Source organism: Castanea sativa, chromosome 1 (genome assembly GCF_040712315.1).
Source record: "Castanea sativa cultivar Marrone di Chiusa Pesio chromosome 1, ASM4071231v1".
NCBI classification, from domain to species: Eukaryota; Viridiplantae; Streptophyta; class Magnoliopsida; order Fagales; family Fagaceae; genus Castanea; species Castanea sativa.
Genome location: NC_134013.1, coordinates 33,581,768 through 33,593,420, shown reverse-complemented (window position 1 = coordinate 33,593,420; position 11,653 = coordinate 33,581,768). Strand labels below are relative to the sequence as shown.

Below are 11,653 nucleotides of genomic sequence, written 5' to 3'. Positions count from 1 at the left end.
ACGTGACAGTAATAATTAATAAACATTATACTAGTATTTCTTTTGCATGAGGTAGAGCAGTTAAGAAAATCTCAAGTAGCTCAAATAAACCATCGATTTGGTAATTGCAACTGCCAAGTAAAAACTTTCATGTGGGACAGTGGACAGAATGCCATAGGATTTGGGTGAAGAACTCTCCAATGACTAAGTCAAAAAGCGTATATATCAAAACTCTTATGAAAACGAAACTACAAAAGTATATCGAAGATGTATGGTTTATGTCTTTCCTTCATCTATTACCTTCCATCTTATCTCATCGTGGAAGAGGACTACTTTTAGTTGAGGATTTGAAAATCAAATTCCCGAAAGTTTTAAAGTTGTCTCATTCAATTTGTTAAAAACAAAATATTGTGTGGTTCGAGTCAGCTAATTAGTAAAACTTTTTAAACTTCAAAATTTTAAATCCTATCATATTTATATAAAAATAAATTAAAATAAAACACAAAATATTGCTCTGAAGAATTTTATTTTCTTCATAGCAGTAACAATGAATGAGACTATATATGGATCTTTTCATCAGAGATGATCATAGTTTGTACATCTATCTTTATTTTACTGAACAGCTTTAAATTATAGATCCTTGTGTTTAAACTCACAATTAAAAGCATAAGATTCTAACTAAGTCAAGATAAATCTCAGAGGAAGAAAAACATAGTTTCTTTATTTTATGTTGACCACGTGACAATGAGTCAATGTTGCGGTCCTATATGTGATTGGAGACTTGACAGGAATCATTTACTAAGACAGACTAAAAGTAGACTGAGACGTTATAGGTATGGAAAATTAAAAGAAGACTAGCAAGTGAAATCAATAGATATGTAATATTCAACTGTGACCGTGACTGTGACATTGAGTCCCCAAAGGTCCCAAAAACCTTCCCTCTCTTTCTTTTTTGTTACACCTCTGTCCAAGTCCCTTCCGGAGCCGATAACTTTGAATTCACAATAAACTTTATACCTTTTGAGACGGTAAGTTGATAATGCTAAATGGTTAAAAAATGTTAGTGATGGACCAATAAAAACATACCAGCTGGTCAATTGTTGTATATGCATTACTGCGTGTTCCTATTGATTTCAAGTCAAAATCCCTCAGGTCACTCTTCCTACCTACCGCAAAAGAAAATCGTATAACTCGTTTTTTAAGATTATGCCACTTGCCACTACTTTTACCATAATTTATTGAAATAGTCGATTATAAGGAGTTAACAATCACTTTACTTTTTTAAGAAGCAGTTAACAATCATGACCATGACTTTTTCTTCAAAGTTATGATATATACTTTCCCTCCTATGATCGTAAATGTAATGCCCTTTACATAAGAATGGACCCCACAGAAACGTATCTATAGTGTTACAGGCATGGGTTAGGTGCGGTTTGGATACAGATTATCTGCGTTGCGTCTGCTGCTGCTGCGTTTTTTTTTTTTTTTTTTTTTTTCTTTTCTTCTGCTGATGCACGATTGAGGGGACAGCGGTTACTGTTCATGCTACTGTGCATGAACAGTAGCCGCATTTGCTGACTTTTCAGCACTTCTGTGGGTCCCGTGTACTGTTCACGGGACCCACAAACTTCACTTTTCAGATTTTTTAAAATTAAAAATGGGACCCACGGTACTATTCACACATTTAAAAATTATTTTGGTACAGTGTTTTCAGTTTTCAGTTTTCAGTTTTCAGCAATAAGCTGTATCCAAACGGACCCTATATATCTCTCTACTGCCCACTATCCCCATTTAAAGTGAAAGTTTAAACCAAGCTCTTGGCAAAAACACACACGCACGCCCACCATTATTTGAACCTTAAGGAACCCAGATAAGCAAATGATCATGACCATGGGGTCCATGACAATCCAACTACAAGTCAAACTCCAACTCCATACCATACTACTCTCCTTCCTCCTCCTCCTTCCCACCATTTCAGTAGCACAAATCCAACCAGGCTCAACCCTTTATGCCTCCAACACAACCCAAACCTGGTCCTCACCAAACAGCACCTTCTCCCTCACCTTCATACCCCTCAACCCCCCCACCTCCCCTCCTTCCTACCTTGCTTCCATCGTCTTCTCCGGCGGTATCCCCGTCTGGTCTGCAGGCACCACTCCTCTTGACTCCAGTGCTTCATTCCAATTCCACCCCACTGGCAACCTCCTCCTACTCAATGGCACTGGCCACACCATCTGGGACTCCGGCACCGCCAACCTTGGCATCTCCTCCGCTTCCCTCGACGACTATGGCAACCTTGTCCTTACCAATGGTACCCTCCCAGTCTGGTCTTCATTCAACCACCCCACCAATACACTCTTGCCATCACAGAACTTCACCACTCGACAAGTTTTGCGGAATGGGTTGTACTCGTTTAGTCTTCATAGTTACGGTAACATTACACTCAAGTGGAATAATGATAGTATTGTATACTGGAATCAAGGTTTGAATAAAAACTTAACTTCTCCAACCTTAGGATTACAGTCTAATGGTATTTTGTCGGTTTATGATACCACAATTGTGCCACGTGGGGTTGTCATGGCTTATAGTAATGATCATGGTGAAGGAAGTAATATCTTAAGGTTTTTAAGGTTAGATGAAGATGGGAATTTGAAGATGTATAGTTCTGCTAGAGGGAGTGGGAATGAAACTGTGGAATGGGTAGCTATTGAGGATCAATGTAGAGTTTTTGGGTACTGTGGGAATATGGGGATTTGTAGATATAATGGTACAAACCCCATTTGTGGGTGCCCGTCTCAGAATTTTGAGCTGGTTGATCCAAAGGATAGTAGGAAAGGTTGTAAGAGGAAGATGGAGATTGAGAATTGTCCACTGAATGTGACCATGCTTGATATGGAACATACCCTTTTGTTGACTTATCCTCCTCAAAGCATATTTGCAATTGATGGTTCACAAATCTTTTTCGTGGCTATATCAGCTTGTAGGTTGAATTGTCTTGTAAATCCTACTTGTGATGCTTCAACTACACTGTCAGATGGAACTGGTATGTGTTACTATAAGACTCCGGAATTCATTACTGGGTATCAGAGTGCAGCTCTGCTTAGCACTTCTTATGTCAAGGTTTGTCCACCAGTGCTTCCTAACCCATCACCTGGTTTGGATTCTGGGAAGAGTGGTGGTTGGAGAATGCAATCATGGGTTGTAGCTATTGTGGTCATAGGTGTCGCTTTGGGTTTGATTGTGTTGGAGGGTAGTTTGTGGTGGTGTTGTAGAAGTAGCCCCAAATTTGAAGGATTAAATGATCTTTTTGAGTATGCTTCTGGAGCTCCAATCCAGTTTTCGTTTAAGGAGCTCCAGCGCTGTACCAAGGGATTCAAGGAGAAGCTTGGAACTGGAGGATTTAGTGCTGTATACAAAGGGGTTCTTGCTAATAGAACCGTTGTGGCAGTGAAGCAACTCGAGGGAATTGAGCAGGGAGAGAAGCAATTTAGAATGGAGATAGGTACCATAAGTAGCACCCACCACTTGAATTTGGTGAGATTGATTGGTTTCTGCTCCGAAGGGCGCCATAGGATTTTAGTATATGAGTTCATGCAAAATAGGTCTCTTGATAATCTCCTTTTCCAAACAGATGATAATAAGGCCGGAAAATTGTTGAATTGGGAGTGTCGGTTCAAAATTGCAATTGGCGCTGCGAGGGGCATCACATATCTTCATGATGAGTGTAGAGTCTGCATTGTGCATTGTGATATAAAACCAGAAAACATTTTATTGAATGAGAACTATACTGCAAAAGTCTCAGATTTTGGTCTTTCAAAGCTAACTACTTCCAAGGAAAATAAATACCGAACTTTGACAAACATTAGGGGCACTAGAGGATATTTGGCACCGGAATGGCTAGCGAATCTTCCAATAACTTCAGAATCCGATGTTTATAGTTATGGTATGGTTTTGTTGGAGATAGTGAGCGGGAGAAGAAATTTTGAAGTGTCTGCAGAAACGAATTGGAAAATGCTTTCTGTGTGGGCGTATGAAGAATTTGAGAAGGGTAATGTCACTGCAATTGTTGACAGAAGGTTGGCGAAGGAAGAGGTGGATATGGAGCAAGTAGTGAGAGCTATTCAAGTAGGCTTTTGGTGCATCCAGGAGCAACCATTACAGAGGCCAAGAATGGAAAAAGTGGTACAAATGCTAGAAGGGATTACAAAGATTGATAGTCCGCCTTCCCCCAAAGGTCGTGAATGAAGGGTTCCTGTAACCTGAAAAGTGAAAAGATGTGCGCCTCAAAGTCAGTGTTATCTCCCTCTTTGTAGCTTCTTCCCCAGCTGCCTCTTCATTATTTTCCTTGTTTCTTTTCTTCAATCTTGCTACTGTATATGGCAGGCTACCAATAAATCTTTCTCTTCTTTATTCTTTCTGTAGAACTTGTAATCTGTCATAGTCCTACAACGAGCCTAGAATGCAATAATAAACTTCAAATATTCTTAAAGTTCATACTTAATGTCGAGTGCACTTGATTGCTATAATTTGATAAAGATTAGAGTGTTGATTGCTTAAAGTAGTAGTAATAGTACCATAACTTAATTGAAACAAACTCCAAATTGCCTACCTCACTCTTTCCGTGCATATTTTTCCATATTACTTCTTCCAATGGCAAATAAGCTTTTATTTTCAAGGCTGTTGATCTAACTTCCCTGTCAGATTTGCTTCAACTTCAGGCTCTGACTTTTCTCTTTCTGTGCTACTCTCTCGTATTGAGTCCTATCTTACTGCAATTGGCATGTGTTCTTCAATGATTAATTTTACTGAGGAGTCTTGCTTGCCTCCAATTGTGAAATCATTTGGGCTAGTAAAGGCTCCTAGTCTTGATTAACTAGCTCAAACTGACATAATCATATGCCAGCAATCAGCCACTAGTCTTATGGTTCTTGGTGTTTATACTTTGGCTGCTAAAACCTGATAAACAGTGGACGACATGGACTTAATTTTTAATCATAGCACAGTGCCTTTGAGTCACATTTTTATTACCTTCTTCATATAAATTTCTTGCACGCTTTCTCTTCCCGTACAATTTGTTAGTTCTTTAGATTTTTTAACCTTTTTCTTTGGTATGATCTTAATACAGGTTAAACAAGGAACCACCTAATATGACTTTCAAGAAGAAGCATAAGGGTGGGATTAATTTGACCTCAATAGTTGCCAACACACACCTGGACCTTGAAACTGTGTAGGCAAATATGTGGTGTATAAATAATTCACAATGCTGATATTACTCTTAGGTATGATGCAACTACTGATTACCTTATAGATGTCAGTGAAGGCATTAGAAAATATATGCCTTGCATCTATATTGTGAACAAGATCATTCAAATTACTTTGGAAGAGATAGGGATTTTGGATAAATTCCTCTCTAGTGTCCAATTAGGTATAGTTGTTTCCCATAGTAAAAGTTTCTCATTACTTTGGAAGAGATGGGGATTTTGGATATTGAATTTTGCAATGAAATGATTTGGCCTGAATCTACTGAAATGTATTTTTTGATAGGTAAATGTCACTCATTCACCCGAACAGGATAAAGAGTAACTGGTGAATGAACGCAGCTTATAGTGATGTCAACAAGTTGTGTGAAGCTATTCCCTCTGTTGTATGGTTTCGATTGGTTCCAAGTTCCAACTATTGCTGTGGAGCAAAGAAAGTTGACATTGCAGGCTTGGTCTTTTGTCCATTTAACACATCATCCCTTGTACATTTTTTTAATATGTTGTTTTTTTTGTTGGTCTTGTTTTGTATAATGTTGTGTAATTACTTTTCTTCTTTTAAATGGATTTCTCTTTAGTACCTAAACTAATTGGAAAATGCTTTCTGTGTGGACTTATGAAGAATTTGAGAAGGGTAATGTCATGTCAATTGTTGACTCTAGGTTGGCTAAGCAAGAGGTGGATATGAAGCAAGTAGTGAGAGCAATTCAAGTAAGCTTTTGATGCATCCAGGAGCAACCATCAAATAGGCCAAGAATGGAGAAAAAAAAATGGTACAAGTGCTAGAAGGGATTACAAAGATTGATGGCTTAGTGTAACCAGAAAAGATGTGAGCAGCAATGCCAGCGTTTTCTCCCTCCTCATTATTTTCCTTGTGTCTTTTCGTTAATCTAGCCACAATATACGGCAGGCTACCTTTGATCTAGCTGCAATATTATTTTTTGGATAGAAGCTGTAATCTGTAATAGTCCTACTCTTACCACAACCACAAGCCTAGGCTGCAATGATAAACGTCAAATGGAAAATGCTACAAAAGACTTAAATTTTATTACAAACTAATTGCAAACCCGCGCGATGCGCGGAAAAATTTGACATCACAATTTTTTTTTTTTTTTTGTGTGGTGAAGTAACAAATGAGAATAGTACTTGAGACTTTTTTTTTTTAATGAAATAAAAAAGGGTAGATGGGGTGACTTGAGTTGGACTTGAGACTTATAAGTAATAGTCACAAATTCATATCAAAATAATGTGATTACATTGTAATATGGAGCGGTATATATTTTGTAGGTAAAGAAGTCTATATCTTGATATATATATATATATATACATACTTCCAAGGAAACATGTTCCAATTTGCCTTCAATTATTATCTATGGCAAGATTTTTGTAACATGTTATAATATAGCGAAATATGCATCAAAACCAAACACAATAAAAAAAAAAAAAAAACGGAGAATGTATAATTTTGATTAGAACATGAAAATGAATCTTGATTATTTCATATGGTTGCTAACATTATTTTTCATTTTTTGACAAGTTAATGAGAAATTTATACAAACTTTGTTTATTAAACCAAGCTATAACAGTTTATATTTTGATATTCACTAAACTCATATATGAAAATCAACTATTTTATAGAATTTTTTCTCCACAATTTAATAAACCTAAAAAACAGAGGAATCTAAACGTGTAGTAAATCTTAGTCAATCAATAAATAACACAAAAGGGCTAGGAGAAAGCAAAATTAGTCATGATAGAATTGTTTATACATGCTCATAATTGTGTTTTAATACCATGGAACCAGTTCATTTTGTTGAGCTATTCATAGATTTATACATTTAATACTCTTGTTCACTACGACTATATCTAGTTTGATCTCTTCCAGTTCCAGGTCTATAGCTTTAGCCCAAATTATAGCATATAAACCAATGATCATGCAAAATGAACCTAGCAAGATGAATCCAAACACAATTTCTAAATTTTAATAAAATCAGCCAAGAAAATAGTAAGAGAAGAAAACAAAAGAAAACTTCTATAAGGTTGAATTTAATCAACCATGTGTTGGCTTTATTCCGTGCCAAATTTACTTGTAATTCAACATATAGAAACCTTGTATTTAGGTGGGAATAATGTAAGAGTTGTGTGTGAGAGAGTGTGAAAAAACTCAAGTTGTGTGCATTCAAGAGGAGTCTTGCAACTGAATCTCATGATTGACTCGAGACTGGCAAGTCACCAAAGTGGCACATGTGTGAAGTATGCAGGGAGCTGAAGGGTTACGACAGCTAGATCACTACAAGACAAAAAGTACAGTTTGGCCTGGAAGTTATCTTACGACTCAAAATCGTGACTCATTCCAGTCGCAAGGCCAAGTTGCCAGAATACCCTGTTTGGATGAAAACTGACTTTTTACATTCCTCACGTATCCTACTATAAATACCCTTATACCCACGAAATGTAATATGCTGAAAAAGGAGCATATTGAGAGAAAAACCCTAAGAGAGGTTTCTACAATACACCCACCCTATTAGAGAGAGCTACTCATTCTTAGAGAGAAATCTTTGTAGTCTCTTCTCATTCCCTCTCCCATTGTTACACCCATTTAGAGGAGATTTATACCCAAACACTACCCACGCCCATTTAGAGTGTTGAGTGTTTTTGAACCTTGGGAAACATTGGAAGATGCCAAGGATGGCAGATGCAATATGAGCTTATTGTGGGATCTGGTAAGCTAGAGAAGACAAGGTTCGGCGTAACCCTGTTGGAGCAAGAAGCTTGGAGGGCTTAGGTGCATCGGGTAGATTAGGCTTAGAGGATCTATTACTATTTATGTATCTCAACTGATTTTCTAGTGGATCATTTACCGCTTGGAGGGCGGCGGAGAGGTTTTTCGCCAAGTTCTTCGGTTTCCTCTTTGATAACACATCGCCGTGTTATTCTTGTTTTGCATCTCTCTTCCCTTACTCTTTACCTTTTAATTGCTGCTGTGTTTGTGATTAACTATGGTTTAGAGTGTTTTACCAATTTGGGTTTAGCTTATATTCATCATTCCGCACATATATTGTTTGTGTATAAGCTTGTGTTGGTAATTTTGAAATTGGGAGTCTAAACGCTCATTGGTGTTTTATACGCTATTTGAACTTTCAATTGATATCAGAGCGGGTGCACTTGTTATGGTTTAAATGCTTGAATGTGATCCTTGACCCCTTGTGCTTGTTGCCATAGATAATGATTTGTATGCTTTTTTGGTTGTTAATGATTGTAACATGCCATGTGTTTGTGAAAAAATGCCTCTATGAGTGTTAACCCTCATGATTGTAATGACATGTTACTTGATTCTTTGGGTGTTGTTGATATTCCAAATGTCAAACTCTTGAAGAAAATGGCTAAGAAGTTTCATGAGAATTTCAGCAAGTTCATTTGTGAAAATGATGATTTGATTACTAAGCTCAATGAATATAATAAATTGGTTGAAAAGTATAAGAAATTTGCTGAACATTCTCTTGAAAAACTAAAGGAGTTTGAATGTTTGAATATGGACTTGGATGCTAAACTTGTTTTGTCTAACAAACTTGTTGATGAACTAAAATGTGAAAATGAATCTCTTAAGATGCATGCCAAGTGTTTGATTGCTGAACCTATTGCTAAAAAGGATGAAAATATTTGTTGCAATCATGTTGTGGTACCTGATTTTGTGCCTATTTTGTGTTCTACCTCAGAGAACAAATCGGTGTACATTCCTCCACACAAAAGAAATCAAAAGGTGAAGAGAAAGGCTATTAAGTCAAAGCCTCCGTTTAGGTCTCAACCTAAGGTTTTGGATGGATTTAAGTTTGTTCCAACTTGTCACCATTGTGATGTGATTGGTCATATAAGACTTCAATGTCATAAGTTGAAGAAATAACAAAACCAAGTTGCTAGATCCCTTCCCAAAAAGCCTAGTAGACCTAAACACATTGTTTGTCACCATTGTGGTGCTTTTGGTCATCTAAGACCTCATTGCTCTAAGTTTCATGCTTTAAGTTTCATGCTCTAAAAAGAATTAAAAGAAAAGAGAAACTTGAGCTTGTTGAAAGTTGTGATAAAAAGGATAAACCAGAATTGAGTGAAAATAACATGTTTTTAAAGAAAGTGTTTAATGCTCTTAACTCATTGTCTATGTGCATCTCAGGTTCTCATTCTTCTAACCCTCATCTCTTTTCTCATGAGACACTCATTCCAAACAATTGTTCCGTTTGGATGAGAAAGGATTCTTATGATTGAACTTTTGCTCTTTTGATCCTTAATCTAATTTTTTCGATCTTTATAGGACCCTTCATGCATTTTATGCATCTTGCATTTCTTTATATGCATTGTTTTTGTTTTGATCTCAGTTTTATGTTTTAGTTTTGTGTGAGTGAAAAATCCAAAACCACATAAAAAGTGAAAAATTCAAAAAGTTTAATCGTATATATTTGAGCAGATATCACTTGTGCGTTTGGCTTAGTACATTTGTACAAATGGCTTAGTACATTTATAAGCTTAGCTTATTATGTATGCACATCTATTTTTGTGGGAAAAATCTTGACATCTATGTGTGATTGTTGTAAATCGATCTTCAAGCTTGTCATGAATGATTAGTCAATAGTCTTGTTAGTTTTGATACATGCGTAAACTTGTGCCTATATCTCTTCCGAATCTTTTATGTTTTTGCTTAATATAGCTTAACCAATGTCAAATCTCAAAAAGAGATAATGAGCTATAAAAGCCGTCGCACATACTAGTATTCGACTAGGAAAAAGAGAAAGTAACTTGTAATGAAAATATATGATGCCCAAAAAGCCAAAGGCTTGTTCATCAAATTGAAATATCAAAAACTTCAAGCATTGATCTCAAAAAAAGATGCAAATATAAAAAATGATCAAATGTTATAAATTGTAAAGAAGCCAAATGAAAAGCTTCAAAGATATGTAATCATTTTCTTGTGGGAGGTCATATATGTTCATTTCTATAATTGAGATAGACCACTTGACTTAGTACTAGTTGTGTATGACTTGATTGAATTGATTATTGAAGCTTCACTCTAGACTAAGGACTATTCCACATTTGATACACACATACAACACACATGCCTAATGTTCAATGAATGTCTTATTCATTTGTTCGATTGTACTTGTTTAAATGTGATGTGTGTGTGCTCATCTATATATGGATCAAACCAAAAAGATTCTTTATCATTTTATATGTATTTGGAAGTGATTTTTATCACTCTTTGTGTTCATGTTTAATACTTACTTTGTTTTTCATTGTTTTAAGCAAGTTTTGTGTTGAAAAACAGGTGTCAGAATTTTTGGCTACTCGTTTTGGTGACTCGCCCAGTCACGAAATCCAGTCGCTAGTTTACACAGAATGGTTCGCGACTCACTCACAACTCATCTCGCAACTCGCTAGTTGCGAAACGCTCAAAAACAGTTTTTTAAAGAGCTTTTCGTGGGAAACTTGTTTTAAACCTCTCTCATCCTCTCTAAAACCCCTATTTCAATATTTTTACATCAAAACCCAATCAAGTTAAATGGTTTTTCATTCCATTAACATCTCTAAGGTAATTTAAAACTCTTTTCTTTGATTTGGATCCTTAGCTTATATTTTGGAGAGTTTTGTGCTCTTAGTTGGGATTCTTATTATAGGGGTTGGTAAAACTTAATTTTTGTCAAATTTTTGTATGGGATTGGTTTCTTTTGATGATTTTCTTTGGATGTTGGCCCCTAGTAGAAAAATGAACATGTATTAAGGGTGGATTTCATGATGTTCATGCATTGTTTTACATTGTTGTTCATAGTGTGCACGCTAGGTGTTTGATAAAATGTCTCTTCTGCATTTTCTCACTTGTTTGGACTCCGATGAGTACCAAACTTTGGGGTTTCTCATGTTTCCTTATTAGGAACATGTTTGGTTCATTGATTGTGTAATTAACACACCTTGCCCCCACATGTGCATTTTCTATGCCTTGGTGATGCATTGTACATAGCTACCTTTTGCACACACCTTTGCTACCCTTGTCATGCATTGGTCTATACCTTATTTCTTCATCCTAGCATGTCATGTTTACCTTATGCTTTGTAGCATTTTGTTTTATCTTTTGTTTGAGCTTCATTTCCCATTCATCTTACACCCTCATGCATCATTATCTTTGTTCATACCTTTATCTTTTGCCTTCTTTTCTCCTTGACCCTTTGTCTATTCGTGTCAAAAAGGAGGAGAGTATACTCTAGAGTAGCATATTAAAGAGTTTTGTCATTTCTATATAGCTCTTGTGCACATTCTTAGGGGGAGAAATTCTATTTCTTGTTCACATTTGTAGGGGGAGAGATATTTCACAAGATAGATGCATATACAAAGGGGGAGAAGACATTGTGTTAATAAGAAAACTCTGTTTTGTT

At 36.3% G+C, this 11,653-nt stretch overlaps 1 protein-coding gene across 3 annotated transcripts; it reads left to right on the top strand.

Moving 5' to 3' along the window:
* Positions 1–1,793: 1,793 nt before the first annotated feature.
* Positions 1,794–6,286, top strand: LOC142639777 (G-type lectin S-receptor-like serine/threonine-protein kinase At1g34300). 3 transcript variants are annotated; one of them, XR_012845165.1, is made up of 3 exons: positions 1,794–4,267; positions 5,105–5,404; positions 5,524–6,285. XR_012845165.1 is itself a non-coding variant. In XM_075813916.1 (2 exons), exon 1 carries the CDS (start codon positions 1,858–1,860, stop codon positions 4,222–4,224), a length of 2,367 nt encoding a protein of 788 aa, XP_075670031.1. In that variant the 5' UTR covers positions 1,794–1,857; the 3' UTR covers positions 4,225–4,267; positions 5,105–6,286. The 3 variants fall into 3 exon arrangements, 1 of the variants encoding a protein (XP_075670031.1); XR_012845166.1 differs by having other exon boundaries at positions 5,105–5,258; positions 5,524–6,284; XM_075813916.1 differs by having other exon boundaries at positions 5,105–6,286.
* Positions 6,287–11,653: the final 5,367 nt, after the last annotated feature.